Consider the following 24,853-nt stretch of genomic DNA (forward strand, 5'->3'; position numbering starts at 1 on the left):
AGCAGCATTGTCTTCTCAAGCACAAGCAGACCCCAGTGTGGCTGAGAACATAAGAGGCCCCTCTGAGAGAGTCCAGGGTCCAGCTCCAGGTCAGGGCACACTGAGCATGCCTGTATCTGCTCACCAGGAGCATCCAGGGGACATGAGGCCCACCCTCTCTCTTCTCCTGGTCCTCAGGGGGATGTTGCTGGCATCCCATCCCAAAGGCCCACCCCTCTGCTCTGTCCACAAGTGGTCATTCTGCTGCTCAAGTGTTCAGCGATTTTTGTCGACTCTTAAAAAAGGAATCCTCTAACAGAGGTCAAAACCCAACAGATTGGAAGGCCTTTTCCTTTTTACAAACGCTGAAAAGACCTTTCTGAGGATACAGCATGTGTTTTCAGGCCAGTAAACACTTGGTCATCTCACCCCCTTTCTTTTTAGAAATTAAGAGACTTTCCTTCTACCTTTCCCCCTTTTGTGCAGACTCCTGTGTGACTGCCACAAGATGTTAGTTCAGTATGTAAGATGCCAACTGCCCCCAGAGCCCCTTACCCTGGAGGAAGAGGTCTCTCCCATGTGGTGGTCTTGTTGTTATGGTCTACATAGTAGACTCTACCGTTAGGCAGCTCTCGCTGTTCCCACCTGCAAGAAGAAAAACAATGATGAGCCAGTTGACTATTGCAAGTCCATAGCCTAAACACTGAGGCAGAGCTATCAAAACAAACTGCCCTCTGCAATGCCATCCAGAGCAACTGCATCCCGCTCCAGGGCTCCCCAGGCACCCTGCTCCAAGACCAGTGGGGGACAGCAGCATCCCTTGGGAGACGACGTGGAGCAAACCCAAGGCAGACGAGATGGCGCCTGTTCTCTCCTAAACATAGATAAGCGAGGGGCTCAACTGGAACAAGCAATATGGATCCAGCAGCCGCAGCCCCTGCATCTTCAGGGCAGCCAGAGCCAGAGCCTTGCTGCCATCATCTACTAAGAGACATCACAGGCCCCTTCATCTACTTTAAATCTTGTCCAAAAAGCCTCCCTATAGCAAAGCTGTTTGCACATGTGCCCATCCACTTGCATCTGTACAGCAAGTACAGCCTCCTCCCCAGATCAGTGATTGTGAATAATTAATAATCATGTTATTACCCAGAATGTCCAGGCAGCTGCACATGGTGGATTAGCAAACCCACCTCCTCACATTGCTCAGCCACAGCATTCTAACCTTTATTTAAAATGAAGAATGAGAGCAGGTCTACATGGCAGTTGTTTGGCTTGCTAGATCAAGATGATCAGAGAGATGCTGCAGCAGCCTGCTTTCTGGAAATAGGCATCATTTGAAGCATAAATTCCTCATTTCCTCCAGAAAGTAGGAGGGTCGGCATAAGATTCCACACAGGTCAATTTTATGCCCTGTGAGCTTTTGATGTCGTTTTCATTTGGCTTCTCTTAATACATCTTTAAAGGGGAGCCTTTGAGGTTGGGTTGGGGCTGAATTTTCCCCTTGGCAGCCCTCCCGCTCATTGCTGACAGATATTGCTCAAAGACATCGCATGGCCACAAGGAACTTGGTCGGGAGTTGGTCCCTTAGGGAGCTGGTACAATTGGGAGGCCTGGCTTTACAAGGCTACACTGACAGCCGTGCTTTGCCTTCGTTCATTCATGAAAGTGTATGCCCTGGCAAAGGTAAAAGCTCCATGGAGCACTGAGCTTTCCTGTCAGCTTTTATGCTGCAACAGAGAGGCGAGCTGGCAGCTGCTGACAGATCCAATGTTATCCTGCCACGCTCCTGCTCCCCTAGGTATCCCTCCCAATTCAATCTTCAGTCTCAATAAATCATCACAAAAAGCTATAGAAAGTTAATATACCAGCTTTTGTTGGGACAACAAGGGAAGAAATGTGGACTTGCAGAAAGCAGCCCTTGCGAAGGAGATGCTGTAAGAACTCCTGTCCCATCACCCACATTCGCACCAACCCTGCTCACCCTCAAAACTGCCCAGGGGACATGAAGCCACCAAACAGTGACCTCAGCCACAACCACAGATCGTGCACATCGCAGCCTCGTCACAGCTCTCGAAAGTGGTGGGAAGGCAGAAATAGGAGAGCTTCCACAGTGTTCCCAAGCCTGGGCAGTGGGAACTGCAGCGATCCAGCGGCCACGCAGGCAGCCTGGAAACCCCTGCCCTGGGCAGGAGGCACACTTGCACTCTGAGATAAGAGCCAGTTCCACGAAAGCAGGAAGGCAACATGAATGCAGGCTTGGGATTTAGTCAAGAGATTGTCTAACTCAAATCAGAGCTGCTGGCTTCACTCCCATGGGCTTCTCAAAAGCACTGTCAATGCATCTGCAGAGACCAGGTAAAATCTGCAGATGTTGCTACCAGTCAGCAGCACTGTGTCTTTCTTGTCCATCTAGGAACACCAGTGGTGCTTTCTCACGGAAAGAGTGAGGCAGGAGCAGCAGGAGCAGCAGTGCCCATACACCTTTGATAGCAAGGCACTGCCAAGCATAACACCACCCAAAGGAGCGACCACGTGAGAGCAGAGCCAGCATTACCCGGTGCTGCCCTGGCATCAGGAAGTCTTTGTTTCTCCACCCCAGGGTCAGCCTTTTTCCTGGGTTACCCCTGGGCGTTGTCAGAGGGGAAATGCCTGAAGCTTCCTGTTCACTAGGGATGAACTCAGTGCTCCACGAGCACAAAAGCATGGGACAGCAAAAAAGATTAAAATCTCTAAAGAGAAAATCAGCATAGCTGGGATTTCTTGAAGACACAAATGTGTCCACCCTATGAGATGGATAGCAGAACGTCCCCAGGCATCTTCACGGAGAAGGCAGGGCTGAGGAAGTGTGCTGGCTCAGTGGGAATGCAGCCCACCACAGGCAGAGCCCCTTCCCAGGCTCACACTGCAGGCACTTCAGATTGCCACCAGCAACCAGATACAGAGCCAGCACGAGGCACATGTGGAGGAACACTGTTCACAAATAAAACCCCAAGGCACAACTCCACTCATGAGGCTTTGCAGGAGTCAGTATCCCTTTAAGGGATCTTTAGATCACTTCAAGCATCACCTTTCCAAGGTTGGCTGTATATAACAACCTCCTCCGGATGGATTTAGAGGCTGCAGCACCACCTGCTTACAGCGAGGACAACCCCACCCTAACATCCCACCCATTCTGCCCACACTGACATACGGTGCTTCAGAGACGAACGGGACCTCAGCCTTGTGCACACAGAACTGGTGGTGCCAGCAGCTGTTGCTGGAGGGGACAGGTCCTCCAGACTCATTAACAACAGGTTCTGTGATCAATATGACTCTCAAGACTTGCAAGTCCTTTATGACAAGATGCTCTCAAGCCCCCAGGTACCATTTCTGTGTCTTCTCTAGAGACCAGAAATCCCACAATGAGGACTCCTCCAGGGCAGAGAGTTTCTGGATCCCCCTCAGATATTCCTCTGGGTGCCCCCGTGACTGCAAAGAGCCACGCAGGACTGTGGAAAGCTGCTGGTGGTGGCAGCTACTGACTGACATCCTCTGCCCCCATCTCACACCCTATACAAACAGGAGACACGCTATACACCCTATACAAACAGGAGCTGGCACGCTCCTCAGGCCAGCAGCTCCCTGGTGATCAGGAAGTAGATTTGCTGAGGGCTGCCTCACCCTACGAACAGCAAATTACCACCATTAAACAGCTGTGATGAGCTGTTGTCATTGCTGACACACAGCAACAGCCTGAGACTGGGGCAATGGGGACACCCATCCTTGCTCCGACCATGTTGCCCAGTCTTGGCAGGCTTCGGCCTTTCCGAGCTTCCCTGCATCCTGCAAGGGACAGCTGGGGAGATGCACAACCACGGGCTTTTCCTCTGGAGACCCCAAGTCCAGCCAGCATTCCTGCCCCGTGCCTGCTGCCCCATGGCCACCAGCAAGGAAGATCAGTGCTGGAACAAGAACTAGATGGTGGGAGCTCTCACCACATCACCACTGCTGCAAGCATGGATCGTGCGATGTGCTGGTCCCCACTTGCTCCCCTCCGGCTGCCCACAGGCTCCAGCCATGGATACCAGGAGCAACGGATGGTGCAAAGTGGCAGCACTGAGGCAACCCTGCAGTCCAAACAAAACGCCCTCCTTATGTAAGAAACCACAGCCCCATGCCTTCTGCCAGGCAGCATAATGTACCTCTTTGTACGGGCGAGACGGCACTGTGTATACACACCGTGCTAACGGCGGCTGTCCCTGCGCAGGATCGTCACTGATAGGAACCAGATGAGGAGCCAGCACCTCTCCTGCCCTGCCCCCTGTCACTATCACTCTGCTCAGAAGCCCCTACATGAGAACAAGGACCTGCACCAAAGGCCCCGGGCACTGCAACCAGCAGCTCCTGTGCCACACACACTCCCCAGCTCCACAAGGAAGCTCTGACCAAGCCACGAGGATGTGAAGGAAGTTCTGGGCACTGTTGGGGCTGGAATTATTCACAACACCTTCCAGCACCCCCCAGCTCCTAGAACAGACTCCCAGTTGTGTGAGAGATGCCTTTGTGCCCGCCACATCTGGTACAGATGTTCAGAGACAGCTATCCGAGCAGAATAAATAGCTCTGAATCCCCACATGAACCCAGCCGCTCTCAGCTCCATCTGCATGCAGCCTGGCACAAGCAGGGAGGCTGGGGCTCAGCGCACCCACCAGCACACAGTGGGAAAAGCTGCCTCCCCTGCAGAGGCTGAAGTGCTGCCTATGCTCCCACAGATGAAAGGAGACACTGGCAGAACAAGGCAGAGCTCACGCAGAAAGCAGGAGGGACATGACAGCTTTCCAGCTCTTCAGCGCTGGAGTGACTGGCAGCTCTGCGGGAGATGTTGCTCCTGCGAGTGGCAGGGCAGGAACGATCACTCATGGGCTTTGCAGTGCTCTGTGCACAGCCACCCCCTGGGAGCCAGGCCAGCAAGGGGCTATCCTGCAAGGCTTTCTGCAGCGCACACTGCTGCCAGAGCTGAAGTGGCCTGGGTTTGTCAGCATCCCTTCTGCCTGAGACATCGCTGCCTCCACCAGCCCAGCCAGCCGCAGCCCCATCTCCCAAGATGGGCCCCAAACCACTAGTCAAAGTAATACCCTGGTGCGGTGAGCCAGCCAAAAATCAGCTGCCCTAGATTAAGTCTCAAGAGATCCCCAGAAACTCATTTACACCACCCCAGGGCCACAGTGTTTTGTACAATCCATGTTTAGCAAATCCCTGTTAGCCCAGAACCTGGTCTGGCAGCTCAGGGCAGAGCTCACACTGTGGAGCCCTCAATTCTTCACTCTCCTTCACCTGGGAAGACCTCGGTATGTGGTCTCTGCCTGATGGAGCAGGTCAGCCACTACCCAAGCCAGCCCAGCATCAGCACAGAGTTTAAACAGCACATGCAAGAGGGATTTTGCTTTCTTTCTGCCCTACAGATCCTATGGTCAGGACAGGGAGGGACTGATACACACGGTGCTAATCAAAGGTGTCTCCAGAGATTTAAATTCCTTAAGCTCAGCCTGGAGGATGGCGCATTACCTTCATTGCTCCTCTCCAACTGTCTCTCAAAGCACAACAGCTTTCTCCTCCTCCCCACTCTGACATGCACAACGCGCGTGAGCACTGCAGGAAGGCAGGCACAGGGAGGACACGGGCCACCCTTCCACCTGGCTGGGCCAGGTAAATGCATGTTGGTGTCTGAGAAAGCCGTGCTTGCAACCTTCCTGAGCCTCGGAAACCCCAAAACTGAGATACCCGTGGACTCCTCTCCACCCCGGGAAAGAAACAACAGCCTGTTTCCACCTTGGGCTGTGCAGAGGTGGGGAAAAGGAGACCTTTAGTCTACCTGGTAGTACCAGAAAGGACCACAAGCTCTGGCTGGAATAAAGACCTTTTTCAGAGCACTGGACTTTTCCAGCTGCCTGGAAACAGGAAGCGCCCAGGCTGGAGAACAGAAACCCTCACACACCCTGCATAAAGACACACTGAGCCGTTAACCCTAATTACCTGTGACTGACACACGAGCGAGGCCCTGACCTTCCAGGCATCGCCTCAGCCAAAGCAAAATAAACAGCTCCCTTCATACGAAACACAAGCCATTTTCAGCCCCCCCACCACTGTTTTGCGTTCTCAGTCCAGAATCAGAGATGTCTGAATCACAAGGGGAGAATAACCCAGCTGCAGCGCAGAGGAGCTGAGCCCAGAGCCTGACCGCAGCCCCACCAACAGCCAGCGCACCCACCAACACTGCTCAGCCAGCCCCAGCTCTCCTCCCGGCTCCTTGCCCACGAGAGAAGGAGGATGCAGAGCATCCACAGCAGGAAGAACAATGGGCACAGCTATGTAAGCGTCCTGCCCACCTCCCCCAGGCAGTGGCCAGCATCTCCACAGCATCTCTGGAGTACGTGCTCCTGTGCTCCTGCTTAGGGTGCACTCCCTGAAGCCCACACTGACCCTCTCATGCATTTTCTTCTGATTGATCCCTTCAGAAGCCTCAGGAGAGCAGAGGAAGGACTCTGCTGCTCCCCTGGGCATGGACGCCATGCTGCAGAGATGCAAATCACTGTATGTTACCCAAGACCCCCCACAACAGGCACAGATCAGACTCCAGCCCAGAGGAGGGATTCACAAGTGAAGCCTCAGGCAGAGGGCTCCGATGAGGGAGAACAGGCTGTGCCAGGCAAGCAGGGATCCCCAACAGGAACCTCAAGGACCATCGTTTCCACCAGCTCCTGGTGCAGCACTGCCCCTTCCCTCAAATATCCTCTTCTTCCAGCACACAACAGTGCCCCAGTTTGCTCATGGCCCCCCCAGCTAGCCCCTTCAAGGGAACAAAAATCAAGCAGAAGGCAGAGCTTACCCGGGTGGCAGAGCATCCAGCGCTAGCACTGCTGCCCGGGCTGGTGGGGCACTGGAGCTGGAGGCTGCCTCCTCTGCCTCTCCAGAGCTGACCAAGGCAGGAAGGGCCGGAGTGACCGAGCCATCAGTCATGCTTGAAGCTGCTGGGGTTGCTCCTGCCACTGGCCTTTCCTCTTCGACGTCTGCAGCACCCATTGCGTCCCCGTTCACTGGAAAAGCAGAAAGCAGAGATGTCAGCACTCAGGAAGGGTGACGGGGGCCTCACTGACCTGCTGCACCCACAGAGCCCTGGAAGCAGAGCCCTGGTGGGTGACAGCCACTAACCACCCAAACACAGGACTCGCAGTGCTCCCGGCCTGCAGCAGTGGCAGCACCTCCTTCACCCAGCAGTTGGATCCCCCTGGGAACCACTATCAACTGCCTTTGTCCCAAGAAAAAAGCCTCAGTATCTCTTCTGTAACTTGCAAACACACTGCGTGCCTGATGGCAATTCAGGTAACAAGTAGGAGCTCAGAAACTGCTGGGGCAGCATCCTCCCAGGCAGAGAGGAGTCCAGGCTCAGCAAGTCACCCGCGCTGCTAAGAGCTGAATGTTGCTGGATTCCACTGAGCTTTTGGAAAAGGGACAGGGAAGAGACAGAGCAAAAGAAAATTACAAAGCAAACTGATAAGGAGAAAAATGCAGACAAAAGAAAATTCAAGGTAATTTGTTTGACAAGCATTTGTTAGACAGCCAAACCCCCTGAGTCTTGGCAGTCCAGCAGAAGATAGTTTTTGACACAAAACAGTCTGGCTTCAGTGACAAAACGAAAGCATTAGAAACAAACCAGAAACAATTAATAAAGTAGTAAGGCATGCAGGCAGAGCGCCACAAGTTAGATCTGAGAAGCACAGAAAACTAAGTGAAGTATCTGTGTCTACAAGCCCAAGTATTTAGAAGTATTGCAGGAAAAAGCCTCAAAACAGGCTAAACCTGACCAAACAGGGCACTAAAGAACTACAAACACCCTGTAGAAGAGGCAGACTGCTAAGGACACTTCTGCTTTGCAGCTGGAGGGTAGCAGGACAGCATCCAGCAGCACAGAAATCCTGGTTCTAAAACCTGGAACATCAGCAATTAAAGGAGCCCCTCAGGCAGCACCTACAGGCAATGAAGACTTCAGGTCAGCAGGCTCACAGCAACTTCCACTAGAGTCCTGCAAGACTGAGCTGAGGGTTCTCTGGCTGCTACTCATTTCTAGGAAGCCTTGGAAAGGGCAATTTTAGAAGCTTCAATCACATTGTGCCAATCTAGGAAGCTGCAGAATGACTCAGGTAACTTCACTGTGATCAGTTTAATCTCAGTCCTGGACAAAGCAGGGGAAAAGCTGATCCAAAGTTCACCTGATAAGGAAACGCTCCAGGGGAACACAGCTAGGGCTAAGCAACGTGGCTGTGGAGAAAACATGCCATGAAATAATCTCCTTTTATTGTCCGATGACAATTACAGCTGTAAGTGACAAATACAAGGGGGAAACATTCTTGCAACAGTCTGCTCAAAAAACATGATAACATCACCAAAATGTACCAAGCTGAGGAGGAAGAGGTTGGTTTCTAGAGGCATTCCAACAGAGCACAAGTAAGGGTGTCAGCATTAATCCCAGCCACCTAAAATACTCGTCTTCCCATCCGCCAGTGTAAAATCATCACCGACAGGACTTGTGGGAGACCCGGAGGTTGGGTGAGTGGTAAACAGTGACCAGGACAGCACACTCATAAAGTCACTGGGGAGGCTGGGGCTGGGCCAGTTAAACGTGTTTTAAAACCAAAGCCAAGGAGCTAAGTTGTACCCGGGAACAAAAACACAAAAACTCTGTCCACAGCCTGAGGGAGCGTCCCCTGCGCAGTGAGGACACCGGGAAGGGCCGGGTGGGCACAGGGGACAGAACAACACATTCACAGCCGGTACCGCACTGCACCAAACCACAGAGACCAGCCACAGCCTGGGGAGGGGAGCAGGACCAGCAGCAAGAGCTGAAAGGCAGCATTTTACATAAGCCTCCTGCTCCCCCCCACCCCACCCCCCCAAAATGGGGTTTGGCAAAACTGGAATTATATTGGTACAGATTTTTCCAATGAAACAGAAATAAATAATAAAAATCTTCCTTTTGGGTTGAACGAACCATTTCCTTCTGTCCAAAACGAAGCACTCCACTTCATCCTGCTCTTTTCCAGGACAAAAGGGAAAGAAAGGACAGTGCTACCAACAAAAGCAAAAGAAAGGACAGTGCTACCTGCAGCAACAGTGCAGAGGAGCAGGGGATGTTGCACTGCTTGGGCGACTCCATGAAAGCCAGAGAAGGAAAACAGACAAGCTGCTTGTGGCTTTGCAGTCAGGCACTTGACAGGTCCCAGCCCCTGCTCCACAAGGAATTTATGGCTTTGTGGACAAACCCAAGAAAACACAGAGAAACCTTTCAAAAAATACCCCCTGGTGTAAGAACCAGCCCCCTGTTGAGGGGTGGGTTTGTGCCTGCTCTGGTGCTCCAGAGAGAGCTGCTCTCCCCACTTCAGCAGGCAAAGAGCTCAAAACATTTCCACTGAAGACTGATGGGCAAATTTAGCTGAATGCTCCCAACCCGGAAAAAGATTCACTTACTGTAGCACCAGCAATATTGCTGTCCCAGTATCCTTCTGAAAACCTTGAGCTGGATGCAGCCTTTTTTGACAGGCAGACTCCAGAGAGGAGCCACAGAAATCACACACGAGAGGCAGAACAGATCCTACCAGTGCGCTCTGCAGAGCTGCCCAGCTTATCAAAAGTAAAATCAGTGAAAATCAATCAATTCCCAGGGAGGAAATTTTCCCAGGCACCACAAGACCAACCTGGTCTAGTGGAAGGTGTCCAACCCTTGGCAGGGGGTTGGAACTAGATGATCTTTAAGATCCCTTCCAAACCATTGTATGATTTTAGCAGAAATGCATTTTCCCCCACAGGAGCCCCACAAGCTCTGTTCCCTCCCCTCCCATGTGCGCTGGTTCACCTGCGCCGTTGACCATGCCGTTGACCACGCCATTGGCCATGCCGTTGGCAATGCCATTGGCCACGCCGTTGGCCATGCTGGTGTGCTGCGTGCTCTTGGCCTGCTGCCGGTGCCGGCTCCTGGCACCGGGACTTTGCTCTCCACTCCCCGTGCTCTGCCTGGCGACTCCAGCCACATGTCGGTGTGTCCTGCAGGGGAAGGGAACACGGGAGGTGAGACGCACCACAAAGAAAACCCCACTCCTGCCTTTTCGCCTCGGCCTTGTGCTGCTTCCCCCCGCCCAGCACAGCCACTGGTCTCCCCCAGGAAGATGCAGCCACGTGCCTCTGTTCCTGCAGCAGTGCCCTGAACTTCCTGCTGCTTACTCAGACCTGCCCATGGGTCCCAGCACCCACCTGCTGGTGGCAGAGTCCGATGGACAAGTAACCTGGGTGACAACCACCTTGCATTTGTTTGCAGTGCTCACCCCAGCCACCCGACCTGCCAAGGAACAGCCCCAGGCAGTCATGGCCAGAAACGTGCTTGCAGCACTAAACCAGTTTGCTCCATCTACGGGCGCAGCAGAGACCTCAGGAGAGATCGCCGACCAGCACCAGCTCCTGCACCGCAGTGGGAACCCTCACTGGTGCCTCCTGCCCAGCTACAAGCCTTACACAAGGCAAGGAAGGTGCAAGTGTTTGCTGCTGCTGCTGGGACAGCCATGGCCTCTGGCAAAGGAGGGAACAAGCAACTGGGAAAGAGGGGAGCTTAAGTCATAGCACAAGTTGTAACCAGCTCAGACGTGGCTGCATCTCCCGGGGGGCTTCTCTTTGTGCCACGCTGGAGCTCCCTGCCGTGGAGGCTGGGGCAGCCTGACCTCTGTGGGCAGAGTGCCTGCAGCACCCCCCAAGCAAACTCTCCCCCTCTGACAGCCCTGGACCCCTGAGGCAGCCCGGAGGCATACAGGAAAAGGCTGGGGTTTCATGCTCATGAAGAGCCTGGTTGTTACTGCAAGCAGGGAGGGGGACAGGGCAGAAGGGGAATGCTGCCTTCCTGCATGTGGGGCCAGGAGACCAGAGGCAGAGCTCGGCCACCTCCACCCAGGATTGCAGCCCAGGGCTGTGAGCACAGAGGGTGAGGACCGCAGGGATGAGGAAGTCTGTCTGCCCCAGCCAAGTCCTCCCCTTAAAAGGGCAAAACCCGCAAACTGTCCCCACATCGCAGGGCTGGAGCTGGGAGGGGACAGAAGCTTGGCCGTGACAGGGTGCAGCATCAGTCATGCCACCCTCACCAGCTCCAGCAAGCCCCTGGTTCCTCCTACTGGCTCCAAAGCCGCTCTCTTTGGGGAGCGGCTCACAACAGTGGGCAGAGGAAGGGCTGGGATCAGGAGGAGACATGGGAAAGTAGGAGATGGTTGTCAAAAATAGATCAGATAAGAGCCACGGGCAGAGCAGCCCATGAGCAGAAGCCACTGAGGCTGCTACGAACAGCTCCGGACCTTCCGAGGAGGGCGGCCCCACAAAAGGGTTCCTCAGACACTGAACCCAGCCCAGAAACCCTGGCGACACCCAAGACATCATTACATGCTGGCTTTGGTCACCAGGACCTGAGGACTTGGAGCTGCTGGAGAAGCAGAACAGGCTCCTCCTCCCCCAAGTCAGGAGGTGAAGGTTGCCCCTCGCTGCCTGTCCATGGGGCTCAGCAGGGCACAGTGGCACCACACACCTCCCGAAAGCCGCCCAGGACCCAGCTCCCCACATTCACCCCATGGCAAGCCTGGGAGGCAGTGTGGCCTCCGGAGCCCCGTTCAGAGGGGAGCGGGGCAGGTGGTACCATGGCAGGAGCTGGTCCCACCGGGAGCAACAACCAAGGCAGGGGATGGATCTGATCCCTGCCCTGCCCAGCACAGATGAGCTCAGAGCTGTCCAGAGAGTTTTTAGAAACCAAAACAGGATGTTTCCAGGCTGCCAGCCGGCCACACAAGGTTACCAGGCCTGAATTAGGCAGCCCGCCGCCCAGCCCAGCCCAGCCCTCCTACGAGTGCTCCCATCTGGGCATTGTCTTTTAATAGATGCGTGGAAACAAACCCATCAAGGCCACGTGAGAGCAGCAGGGCTGGGAACATGCTCCCAAAATAGGAGTGGGGAGAAAACAAGGCAGAGCACAAATGGGAGCAGCCTCTCACAGCCATGCCAGTGGGACAGAACAGCGCCTGGGGAGGGCAGCCCATTACCCAGGCAGCTGACAAGACCCCTGCTGTGCCCCATCGCCTGGGGACCAGGGGTGGCTGCCCCATCGTGTGCTCTGCCCCATTGCCCCTCCTGGACTGGAGGCAGGGGGAGCAGGTCAAAGAGGAAAGTGGTGCCAGCCAGGGAGACATCAACCTCCTGGCTCCCCACCTTCTGCCAAGGCAGAGCCCCCATGCCAGAGTGGCTGATGTGGGGCCTGGGCACGAAACCCAGGAATGGCCACTTCTTCCTGCTGTGTGGCCAGAAGGTCCTGACATGAGATGCCGGCAGAGGTGACTGCACCAGTCTCAGTCTCTGCACACCAGATCCCAAACTGCGGCCGAAGAGGAGGGAGGGCAGCACACACAGCCGGGAGCCAGTGCTGGCTGCAAGGAATCAGGCACAACCACTGAGAAACACAACCAGGAGAGCCCTGGCACCATGTGGGCTCCCAAAACACAGAGCTGAGAAATTCCCCCTGTGCCTGCAAAGTAGCCACGTCCCCAGCACCCAGCCCTCACACCTGCAGTGCCTGGAGCAGAGATGGCACCAGTGTAGCACCACATTGGAGCTGGGGCAGGAGGACAGCCCCTCGCCCCACTGCAGCAGGATGTGCACCCAAGAGGTGCCTGGCTCCGAAATCCTGTTTATTCCTGTTACCACTCGCTTCCAGTTGACCCAAGAGCCATCGCCCAGCTTGTTCCCCAAGGCCCCAGGCAGACCCCTGCAGCAGCAGGCAGCACACCCACCATGCAGCACCGACTGCCTTGGCTCTGCCTGTGCCAGGGCTGCAACTGGTGACCGCAGCCTTTTGCTGTTGCTGTGTCACAGGATATACCTGAGGACATACCCACATATGGGGCTTTGCAGAGCAAGGGGTCTCACGAAGGGAAATAGGGAAATTCATCTGACAGACCCAGAGGAGTGTCTTCCACCAGCCCTCAGGGATGCTCATGCCCATCACTAGCTGAGAGGTGACTTTTGGACATCACACAAGCACAGAAACCAAAGGATGCTTCACTGGAGAAATCACTGGAGCTTGCACGAGCTGATGACAGGTGACAGCAGCTCCTCACAGCCAAGCGTAGAGAGTAACACCAACATGATTCACCAGCTGCAGCCTCTCCATGGGGCGAGCAGCAAACCAGGCTACTTCATTCCCTGCTGTCAGAAAAGGCCCCTTTGGCCCCCACAAGACAAACTGGAGATTGTGGCAACTCTCTTGGCACCCATGGCACCAGCTCTCAGCTGGGGACCTCTGGGCTCTGTTTTCTCTCTGCACAGAGGGCTGTGGAATTTCACACCCCGTCACCAAGATTAGCAGCAAATCCCAAGATGACATTTGTTCAGGAGAAGAAAGAGAAGTCCTGACCAAGCAGTTTCCCTTGAGGGGACAGTGTAGAAATAGCTGAGGAGCAAAGAATGACCCTTTTCTTTCCATCCTGCCAGTGAGCAAGTTTGCCAGCATCCATCACCAAGCCCATGAAAATAAACATGGCTCCGTGTATAAACAGAGCAAACATCAAACAGCATTCCCAAGTGCAAAGGATCCGTCCTCTGCTCTAGAGAAGGCAGCTGCCTCCATGGTGGGTACACACCGCAGCAGCGCTCTGCCCCATGCAGCAGCACTAGCGGAGTTCTGCCCAGAACAACCCTAAATTCAGGTGAGTGTAGGATGAATTGAAAACTTACTTGGCAGTTTCCTGTGCGAGAGCAGCCATGGGATTTTTAATGATTGCACGCACACCTGGAAGGTCTCTGAAGGTCCCCTGCAGAAGCACTGGCCAGACCTCGCCACACTTATCTCACATGCTCACAGGTCAAGAGGACACCAAAAGCAGGAACTACTTACAGACCATCGGAAAGCGGTTGGGAATCAGGAGCAAGCAGTCATCAGGCAGAGCCTCTCAGACTACCACTTCCTTACAGGTTTTCTAGCACCTATTGATAGCTGCTAAGTGGCTGCAAAGTCCATCTCCTGTCAGGATACTGAGCACCCTCTCACCCCTTAGAAAGCTTTAACACCTCGACAGCAGGAATCAAGAGGAGCGACCACAACTAAAGGGCACAAACTGCATTCAGCAACCTGATCCCAATTTCCCATCCCACTCCGTCCTTGGTGAGAGATGAACACACAATATGGAAGGACAGGGTCTCTTCTCAGAGTCAAAAACATTTCTCCCTTTCACTCATCTCTTGTATGTGCCTGGCAGAGGAAGGAAGAGCGGAAGGGCTAGAGGTGTGGGACTTGTTGCTGGGAGTGCTCCTAAGCCTGGGGGCATGCAGAACCTCACATCGGGCAGGCTGCACGCGTCCTCTCTACAGGCACACTTCTAACCAGAACATCTGTATAGGCTGCTGGGCCACTGCCATGCTCTGGAAATATAAATAGGTGTTAAATTCAACTCCATGTTGACAGCGTGACACGTCTCTCAATAACCACAGCTCCAAAAGGAGCAGCGCTGAGCCACTCCAGCCCAGCGAGAAGGCAAGGAAGGGCACAGTGCCAGGCAGAGGATGGCCTGGTGCCCAAGCAGCTCATTTCCTTTGGAAGCAGCTGTTATTTCCCTGCAGCTTTGCTTGCTCTGCTTCTCCTGCTCTCCCTGGACCTTCTGAAGCGTCCCCTGTGACCATCACCCACAGGAGCATTGTGCTTCCCAGCCTGGCCCAGTGCCTTGCTTGAAGCAAGAGCTAGGGTGCCTGTAACAATGGGAAGGGACCCCCTGCAGACCAGCTCGTTTGCTTGGTGACAGCCTACCCCATCTCCCCAATGGACCATTCCTTCGGCTGCCAATAGAGCAACTAGTGGAAACTGTCAGGGCCACCACAGACCTGATACTCCTTGAGAAATAAATACTTGAAGAGAGGCTCACGTCAGCTGCACGGCCACCCCCACCACCTCCCACTCTGTTGTCCTTCAGGAGGTTAACCTGCTCCAAATCTCCTGTGGGCTGCATTGCTGGGGTTCACTGGGAGATCCAGCGTGGCATTTGCTGCACAAGGACACTCCACACTGCCTGAAGGCCCCAGCAACTGCTGATAATTGAACTGTAAGGACCCTTACCTTGGTCTGCTTCCAAAGACGTTTGCACTGGGAGGCTGGTGTCTGCCCTCCGTGGCTGCAGCCATGCTGCTGGGGTCCCGTCCGGGCAGCTGGGACCCTGAATGGGTGAAGGAAAAGTGGGTGAAGAAAATGACTGAAACACCCAATAGTTCTCCCCTCCTTCCTTCCCTTCCTCCTTCCAGAAGGGACCCATCAACACACAAGGACCCCGCTTTTTACACTGAGGTGCTCTCCTTGCCCACTGCCATGCCATGGCATAGCCTATCCCCACAGCGTCCCATGGTTCCAAGCACAGCACTAGGAAGGTAAATGCCGAACTGGCATCACCAGGAGAGTGGCCGCATTTATGACTCACACAGTTAGAATCATAGATTCACAGAATCACAGAATAATCAGAGTTGGAAAGGACCTTAAGATCACCCAGTTCCAACCCCCCTGCCATGGGCAGGGACACCTCACCCTAGACCATGTCGCCCAAGGCTCTGTCCAGCCTGGCCTTGAACACTGCCAGGGATGGAGCATTTACCACTTCTTTGGGCACCCTGTTCCAGTGCCTCATCACCCTTCATCTCCTACTGAGGAAGAGAAGGAGCTAAAGGAAGGCAATGCAGCAGCCCTCGTCCAGCACAAGCTCCGCTCACTCCCCTGGCAAACATCAGTCGATGTCTCTGCACACTTTCTGCCACAGGGAGCCCTTTTCTGGATTCGTTACATAAAGAAGCCGTTTCTCCAGACCACACAGGACAGCGAGGGAAGGGGCTGAGCCATACAGGCAGCTGGTGGAGGGCTGGGGCAGGGTCTCTCCTCTCAGGCCATTGTGCCGGCAGGGTGTGAGCCTGTTGACGCTCCTGCTCCTGCCTCACCACACGCTCACTCCCACAGGAGCCCATGCACAAGCTTAGACCGGGCAGGGGCCAGAGCCTTACCTGGGAGAGGAGGTGGCTGCTGGCACTGCGGTGCTGGCTCGGGGGTGCCGGGCGTGCTCTCAGCCCCGCTCCTCGCCCCGCTGCTGCTCACTGCCTCGAGCGCAGAGCTGCCGCATGCATGTGGAGCCGGGCGGCACTCACCCTCTGTCACGGCACTGCCATTAGGCAGGCTTCCCAGATCAACAGTGGGCCCATCCAGGAAAATCGTCAGCTCTCCGCCAGAGACAACGCTGCCTTTGTTCTCCGTCTGCAGGTCCAGGGTCAGCTGCCTGTTCTCCACTATGGGAGATGAGAGGACATGGAGAAAGAGACCAAGCAGTCATCACTCGGGATGCCAACTGTGATGGAGGATGGCTCCACCACCCCAGCTCCCCCATGGGACAGAATGTCAGCCTCCTGGTCCCCTCCAAGCCTTCCAACATCCCCAAAGGACAATGTGCCCAATCCCTCAGAGCGAGTACCACCAGCAGTGGCCACGCACTTCCATGTACCTACCAGCACCACCAAAGAACACCCAGCCAGCCCTGCCCCAGCTCCCAAGGAAGACCCTTCTTCGCCAGCCACAGCATGCAAAGTGGGGTCCTTTTAACCCTGTTACATGGGGGTGCAGCTGCCCCAGGGGCCCTTGCTGTGGCTGCTGAGTCCACCATGGCTCACAGATCCAGAAGCTGGAGCTGTAGGGGAGACTGTGGCAGGAAAGCGAAGGGATTCAGCTGGTTTGGCATGACACAAGGGGCAAGAAGGGCTCTGCAGGAGGGCAACTACAGCAGATGACTAGGACACGAAGCAAGCTGATGGCTACGTGCTAAATGATGCCTGAAGCCCTGGCCCGCTGCAGAAGAACAAGCAGCATCTTTCAGAAGCAGGGGTATCCTCATGCCACCTAGAAAAGCCAGGCAAGCAGCAAAGGAAAACCCCAGGCACATCCCTCCATCCACATCCCTGCATATCAGTTCTACTGAACGAAACTGGCACAAAGGGCTGCTGCCCCCAAACAGAAACACTGTGCTGCAGCATCAGACCACCTTCACAGGAGCTTCTGGAGCGGGTGACATGAGCTGGGAGGCTGCTGGAGGCAGCTGCCAGTTCCGCTCCCCTCCCTCGCCAGCCAGTTCGGCTCCGGCAGCTTGGCAAGACTTTGCCAGCCTCAGCTCCCCGCACAGCCGGGCACCGCAGCTTTGCCAGAGGTAACGGCCCTGGGAACATCACTTGTGCACGGAGCAAGGGGCTGGAGTGACGAGGAAGGGGAGCTGATGACCTGCATGGTGCCACACGCCAGGGCACCCAGCAGTGCTCCGAGAACCAGCGCCTGCCCTGTTTCACTGACACATGTTGGCAGGCACAGCCCTGCAGCCCGAACACCCACTACGCTTCCAGCTCTCCTGAGGCTTCCCGACAGCTCCCTACAGACAGCAGCAGAGCTGTCCCCAACCTGGGGAAGTTGGGAAGCCACCAGCACAGCTGAAGCAAGGTGCAGTGCAGAGGGGCTGCCTGCAGGCCTCCCACAGCCTCCTCCATCCCTGCAGGCCTGCTGCAGGGCTGCATCCCCACAGAACATGCTCCTCAGTGCCCACAAGCGACAGAACACCATGATGCTCAATGCCATGGGCAGGCCGGGCTCTCACACCATCGCAGCAATGCCTGCCGGAGCCAGCAGGACAAAGACACCCAGCTCTGCCACAGAAGGCCAGAAAAGTTTGGCCGTACCAGCCTGGGACACCAGCCCAGACACTTTCTGACTCATTTACTCAAATAATATTCTTATTATACACAGATTACTCATGACACAATGGCACCATTTTTTAGCAACCTGCTTTGTCCCGGTCTGCTGCAGGGACAGGGTGCGGTACCTGCCAGTGGGAGCAGAAGGAGGATGGTCCGCTCCCCATGGATCCCTCATCCCGTCTCTAGTTCCGAGGTGAGACATGCTGGCAGGGCCCCAGGAGTCTGTAGTGACAACAGGGCTGCAGGACACATGGATCTTGTGACAGGGTCTCAGGTTTTTAGTGCAAGGGAGGCAGGTGCCCCCAGTGCCCAGGCACAGCAGGAACCACGCTCACAGAGGCACAGTGTGGATACTGGAGCCCGACTCTGTTGCTCATTACCCACCAATCATCCATCAAGGGATTCTGCTAAGCCTGGTCTTACCCATCTGCCTAAAGGAGTTACTCTCAGTTTGCTTCCAAAGGGAACTGATCTCAGTTTTAAGAGCCAGAGATAGAAGATGCTACTGAGCACAGCCAAAACCCTGAACAAATCCAGACCCTGTTTCTCCCTGGCTGCTCCAAGCCATAGGAATTTGCACTTTCTCGGAGCCATGCGGAAGCCGTGCCCGCACGCTCCGGGGGTCCCCTCCATCCCCTGTGCGAGCAGCTCTTCCCGCCGGAGCCACACAAGCCCTCATTGTGCCAATGCCCGGCCGAGGGGCGGCAGTGCAGGAGCTAAGACAAGGTGTCTCCAAGTGGAGGATGTGAACATGAACCTCCCAGCCGGCTTCCTTCTCCCCCCCTCCACCTCCTTCAGCTTCTTTAAAGAAAATAAACACGAGCAGAACCTTCCATTCACTGTCCCCGTCCAGCACGTGGGACACACAAAGGGACATTGCTGTTGCACCAACAGAGGGTCCCCTGAGTGGCTGAGCACAAAGGCTGCTTGTGTCCTGCCGACAGCCAGAATGTCAGAAGGATTATTATTATTTTGGGAGGGGGTCTGGGGGTGATTTGGGCCTGAATAAGGTCTCAGTTCAGCTACTTCCAGCGCTCCGCACGCAGCATCAGAGCTCCCATTTAGCAGAGGTGAGCTGCAATTCCCACCCAGCCCATTAAGCGGATTTACAGTTCCACGAAACAAAGCTGGTAGCAGCCAGCGCGATAACGGCCCCGGGGCTGAGCCCGAGCCCTGCGGGACCGCCAGGAACCACACACGTCTGACACCCGTGGGCACAAGCACCAGGGAGCGGCCTCACAGGAGGTGGCGGCCCCACTGCCGCTTCCCTGGGTGGGGTGAGGACGCAGCCAGGACGATTTCCAGACAGACAGACAGCGCTTCCCACCCTCGCAGCTCCCAAACCCTCTCTGCACAGCTCCACTGTTTGCAAAGCCCAGTCTCCGCTCAAACAGCTCCACGCAATCAAATCTGTACCCACCATCACCCCTCCAGAGCAGCCGGGACTGCTGCTTATGCGGCCAGAAGATAAGCAGATCCTCTGGGCTACCCAAAAAACACCAAGCTACTTGTGCCCTCATCAATCCACAGAAGAATCAAATCCCAGAGCCAGAACCATGCCCCAAAAGCACCCTGGCACCAGACAGAAAAGGCAGGGCAGCAAATACATCAGTAGGAGCATCAAGTCACCCTGGCTTGCCTGGGGTCTCAGGGTCCCCCATGCTATCCAGAGCTCAGGGCTGGTGGGTGGGCAGCACCCACCACCCTGGTGCTCCTTCCTTAACCTCTGTGCATACCTACCGTGCTGCTGCTACAGGCTCCCTAGGAAGAAGCAGGGGGAAAGCTGGACATCCACAGCCATCCCTAAACCAAGGAGGAACCCAGAGTCTAGGGGAAGAGATAATGTTTAGTGTCCTGGGTAAAATATAAGTCCCCTCAGGCAGTGGAAAGCTTTGCTCATGCTGCTGGCTCAGTCTCGGCCACAAGCAGCTTAGAGACAACTGTGTCCCGCTCCATTTATCTCCAGGTATAACCAGGAGAACCTCAGACTTCTGCTTCATTCCTCTGAACCATCACAGGCCTGGGAGGGAGGACAAGATGGGAGGAGAAGGCCTGGTCAGAAGCCCACTGGCTCTGACCCTGTATGGCTGGTTGTCTACAAAACCAGCCGTGACAGGGTACAGCTGGACCGGAGCCTGTGGACCCTGCTGACACGCTGGCTTGGGCACAGAAGGCAGGCTCCCATCCAAGGAGATGGCCAGGACATGGGGACAGTGCTGGTGGTCACGGTCCCATCAGCTCTGCAGGACACTCGGGACATGACACCCAGAAGGTGACGCAGGTTAGGCACAGTCCAGCCCTCACCGTGACTTCCTGGCGTGGATTACCTGTCCCATGAGAGCATGGCCCAGCCACTACAGAGCCACCTCGCTGAACAGTCACATCGGCTGGTCTGAGCCTTTGTCAGCCTTGCTGACAGCCTCTGCTGCTGGGGCAGGCAGCAGAGCTCCCTTGACATCACATCCATGACAGGGGGAAAAGCTGTAGCTTTCCAGAGGTTTGGGGGTCGCTGCTGGCTTCCTGGAGGGTCCCACAAGGCCCGGCTCCAGCAGCTCTGCCTGGGGCACAGCAGCAGGGAAGGAAAAGGCTGTGCAGGGTCTGTAAAGCCCTGGCACGTGGTGCCACTCCAGAAACAGGAGCCTCTTGGTGGAACTCACAACCCGAGCAGCAAGCAACAGAAGCGAGCGCTGTCATTTGCGAGCGGCAGCTCGGCTCAGACACGCGCTGCTGGGCACACGGTGGGACCAGCAGAAACCAGCAAGGCCCAGTATCAGGCTCCACACAGACCATGGTGCGAGGCCAGCTCCTGGGGAGGCGCAGGCGAGGAGCTCCCGGAGCCCGGGACACAGACGCGCCCCTGCAGCAGGCAGGGCTCGGGGGCCGGGGCAGGGGGATTGGCTGTTTTACCGGAGCCTGGGAGCAGCTCAGTGCCGTGGAAGGCTCCAGCTCGATTGCTGTAATTGATCCCATTCTTGTCCATCTCTCCCCAACAATCCCCTTTGAAAGCAGGAGGGTGCTGCCTGCCAGAGGAGAGGCCCTGGAGGCACTGCCAAGGCATTGGGAAGCACTGAAAAGCAAGGTTGGACCCACGCGGAGCAGGAGCTTTGGTCCAACAGTTCAGACTGTTGGCTCCAACAGGCTCTCCCAATCTTCCTGGGAGCTCAGGCCTGACCAGGCTCGTCACTAAGCTCTTTTTCCAGGCTCCGAGCCTCAGAGCTGAGACTCTTCCACCTGAAGTGAGGCGTGCTTGGCAAGAGGGCCAACAGAAGGAAAGAACAGAGGAGCTCCAGCATCTTCCTGGCAGGCAGGAGCCCTGCATGCTCTGCCACGGACGTCACCAGCAGCGAGAACACCACCCCTGTTCAAAAGCAGATCAACCAGAACAAGTCTTCTGCACCAAGTAGAACAACTACGGGAACATAAACCAAAGGCCAAAGCTACGCTCACTTCTCAGTAACTTACAGAAAACCTCACCAAAACCATTACAAACTCATCTAAGCTAGAAAGCATGTCTGCTGCCCAGCAGGAGCAGCCTTGGGGACTGCACACTTCTGCTGAGCATGCAGGAGGGGAGAGAACGGGGGAGAGAATGGCCAGGCCCCACCAGCAGCAGTGTCCACATGCATTTCACTGCCTTCCCCAGGCAGAGGGTTGTGGGCTGCAGCAAAACACTAAGTGTCCGACTTGGGATGGCTTGAAATCCCAAATGCTCTTTGCACTCCCTTGTGTGACCTGGCCACTTCCCCAGGCTGCAGGCGAGGAGCCTTCTCAAGGAAGGGGTCTCCCAGGGACGCAGGCTCCCATGGGACCACTGGGGGACCAGCAGCAGTCTCTGGTGCAGTGAGAGCTGCAGCAAAGGTCAAGCAGCAACTCTGCAGAGGAGAGGAGGGAGCAGGCTCCAGGCTAGGCAGGATGGGCAGACAAGAGCACACGGCTGACCACAGCAGTGCCAGCTGCCCCCAGCCCCGCAGCAGCACCTTCCCGGCAGGGCAGGGCAGGCTCTGCAGCTTTAAGAATCCTCCCTCCCAGCCCTCGGTGTCAAGGAAAAATCTGACACGTTTTTTCTGGTGGATGTTAACAGAAAAGCTACAACAGCCAGTTGCCTTTTCCATTCATTTTCCACACAGCCCCCTGGGAGGCCCGCTAATGAAAGAGCCGATTGTGCCCCTGCAGAGGAGCAGGCAGGTAGGGCGGGAGCAGCAGCGGCTCCAGGAGCCTGGCATGGCATTTGCACACCTCGGGAAGAAAAAGCTGCAGGGGAGGGTGCCCTGGGGCAGAGACCCCCCTGCAGACCGCCTGACAGGAACAGCCCAAGCAACAGGCAGCCCAGCCCTGCAACTACCCAGGGAGCACATTCAGAACCTCACTGGCTTTGCGAGGTGATGGCGGTGGCGGCAGCAGCACAGCTCCCCATGGGGCCTTCACTGCCCCAGCAAGACAAGGTGCCACCCAGGGGCACAGCCTGTCCACACAGGGGACACCCTCGCAGTTACATAGTGCCACAGTACCAAGGGTGAGTGCCAGCTCACTCCAACCCTTTGGGGTGAGAGTCTCAACCAGCCCCATATGCCCTCAGGGCACAGGAGGCCCCTCTCCCCGCTCAGTACCAGGTCTGTGTCTCGCAAGCAGCAGAGCTGTGCTTGGAAAAGACAGAGTGAGCCTTTTCCAGCCCTGCTCAGCCGCTTGCGCAGCGCAAGCCCTGAATGGCTGCCTTTATGCTGTAGCTGCTGTCACGAGCCACGCTCTGGAGACCACAAATGGCAGCAAATAGCTGCGGGGTTTGTGTTTCCGTGCAGGCTGCAGCACCCTGGCTAACGGAGGAGGTATGGCTTCCGTCACACCCCGGCCCCCCGGCCCTGACAAGGTGCACAATGGTGCCTTGTTCCCTCCCGGGGCAGGGACTGCCCGGGAGCCGCTGCAGCCACCACCTTTCCTCCCCAGCACACACCTCCGAGCAGGCGAGGGGCAGGACCCCAGGCAGGGCAGAGGCCGGGGTCCAGCTCATACGTACGTTTCCCACCGTTCTTCAGCAGGTTGCTGAGGCTGACGGAGGCCGTGCCCAGGAGCTCGTTCCTCAGGGTATGGCAGCTCCACACCTTCAGGTCCAAGTGGCTCTGAGCTGTGACGTTCCTGCAGAGACCAGATAAGGGGGTCATCAACCCTGCTCCATGCTCGGGGAGGGGGCAGTGCCAGGCCAAACCCAGGGAGCAGAGGGAGGCAGGTGAGGACATAGGGTGATGGGAGACACCCCCCTGCGCCCAGCTGCCCTCCCAGCCTGGCTGCCCCTGGCAGCGTCCTCATCTGGGGGCAAAGATCTCTGACATCCGAGTGTCCCCAGCTGATAGCACAGAGGGTTACACCAGACAGCACAGAGGACACGCAGAGGGTTACAGGGAACATGGGGCCAGCCTTAGCACCAGCCCCGCACCAGGGGCTCGCAAGGACTTACAGGATGAGGATCTCGTTCCACAGCACCTCAGAGCTCCCAATCTGCTTCCCAGTCTTCTTGGTCTCACTGGGCAGCCCGTCGCCTGTCACCTCCACATAGCAGGTCATCCGCGATGGGCGGCTGTTTGCTTTGGGCCTCAGGGACACCACTGGGCAGGGGGACAGGCAGAGGGTCAGGCAGCCACACGGGAGACCCTGTCCCCAGCCCCCCCGCACACACACTCCCTGTCTCTGCGAGCTCGGGGTGCCACAACTCACTGCACTCAAACTGCTTTTGGGAGAGGGGGAGCAGGAAGCGATTCTCCCGACAGCAGCAATGGTTGGATCCGGGTGCTCCCATCACCAGCCCTTGATCACTGCCTGTCCCCAGCTACACCCACAGCTCAGACCCACAACCAAAGGCTGCAGGAGTGCCACGGTCCCCACACTGCCCTACCCCAGAGCTTGGGGGCAAGGTAGGGACGAGGGGGCTCTGCGGAGCCGCTGGGTAGAGGCACCCACCAGGTGAGGTTCAGCTGCCGCCAGCGGTGCCCGCACGGGGGCTGTGGGGCTGAGCCAGGGCCGCAGCTCCAGGCGTCGGGAGCCACCTCGCGGCCACGGGAGCCCTGGCAGGGCCATGGAGCCGCGTCCCAGCGGCAGCCGCGGGGCGGAAGCAGCAGAGCCCAGCCGAGGGCCGCCCCGCTCCCCCGGGTGTCCGTGTGCCCCATCCCCGGCTCCCCCCTGGAACGTTTCCCACCCTGGAGCACGCACCCAGAGCAGAAGCACCCAAATCCAGGTTCCCCACCACGGGGCTCCGGCCCCACCTCGGCGGGGCAGCAGGACCCACCTTTCACAGAGAGCTGGTACTTCTCGCAGGGCGGCCCAGCCCTGGCCCTGCTGGAGCTCGCAGCGGCCATGGCATCACCCCCGTCTGGAAGCAGAGAGAGAAGAGAGCCCTCAGCACCACTCCCACTGCGCGGAGGAAGCCGGGGCTGCGCTGGAGTCCCATCGGAGCCCAAATGTAGCCCAGACATTACTGCAAGCGACCCCCTTGGTGGGGAGGCTCGGCAGTGAACAGGCACACACCTGGTGAACACAGGTTCCCTCTCACTGCTGATAATCAGCCCTGCACCAGAGGCAGTGGCAATGCTGCGCCCCAGGGAGACAAACCCCTGCCCAACCGCACTGCCACGGCCTGAGGAGATCCGAGCCAAGCCGGGCAGTGCTCAGCCCGCTGGACACCTCGTTTGGGTGGCTGCAGCTCACCCCGACCCAAAGATCGCTGCTGATCACAGCCAGCATGAAGAGCTCCAAAGACACACTGTCTGACACTCTGCTCCGTGCTGCTGAGCAGCAGCACCAGCTCAGGAGCAGCCTGTGTGGCCACCACGCAGGGGATCTCTCAGGAAGGACAATGCAGTGGCACCAGCAGAATAGAGGAAGGTCCAGTCACAGCATGGGGAAGCAGCCACATCCTCAAGGACAGCCCGGGTCTCTTCCTGGCAGCAAAATCCCACGGGAAAATCAGTCCCAGCTACTCTAACACACTGTGGAGGGGACGGGGACCGCAGCTGCTCTGAACACAGGGAAGGATCACGCTGCAGGGGAGGCTACAAGCCCAGACCTCCACTTCCTCAAG

At 56.5% G+C, this 24,853-nt stretch overlaps 1 protein-coding gene across 1 annotated transcript in view; it reads right to left on the reverse strand.

Annotated features, from left to right (window-relative positions):
• LOC115619715 (NEDD4-like E3 ubiquitin-protein ligase WWP2) overlaps positions 1–24,853 on the reverse strand; it is a 35,024-nt gene that overhangs the window by 7,892 nt on the left and 2,279 nt on the right. Inside the window, exons 2-9 of the mRNA XM_030512454.1 lie at positions 24,062–24,145; positions 23,237–23,384; positions 22,799–22,917; positions 16,063–16,341; positions 15,137–15,233; positions 9,866–10,053; positions 6,845–7,052; positions 534–624 (exon numbers count right to left, since the gene is read on the reverse strand). Of these exons, the coding sequence (XP_030368314.1) occupies positions 534–624; positions 6,845–7,052; positions 9,866–10,053; positions 15,137–15,233; positions 16,063–16,341; positions 22,799–22,917; positions 23,237–23,384; positions 24,062–24,145 (1,214 nt within the window). The remainder of the gene's footprint in view (positions 1–533; positions 625–6,844; positions 7,053–9,865; positions 10,054–15,136; positions 15,234–16,062; positions 16,342–22,798; positions 22,918–23,236; positions 23,385–24,061; positions 24,146–24,853) is intronic.

The sequence above is a fragment of the Strigops habroptila genome, chromosome Z (assembly GCF_004027225.2).
Source record: "Strigops habroptila isolate Jane chromosome Z, bStrHab1.2.pri, whole genome shotgun sequence".
Taxonomy (NCBI): domain Eukaryota; kingdom Metazoa; phylum Chordata; class Aves; order Psittaciformes; family Psittacidae; genus Strigops; species Strigops habroptila.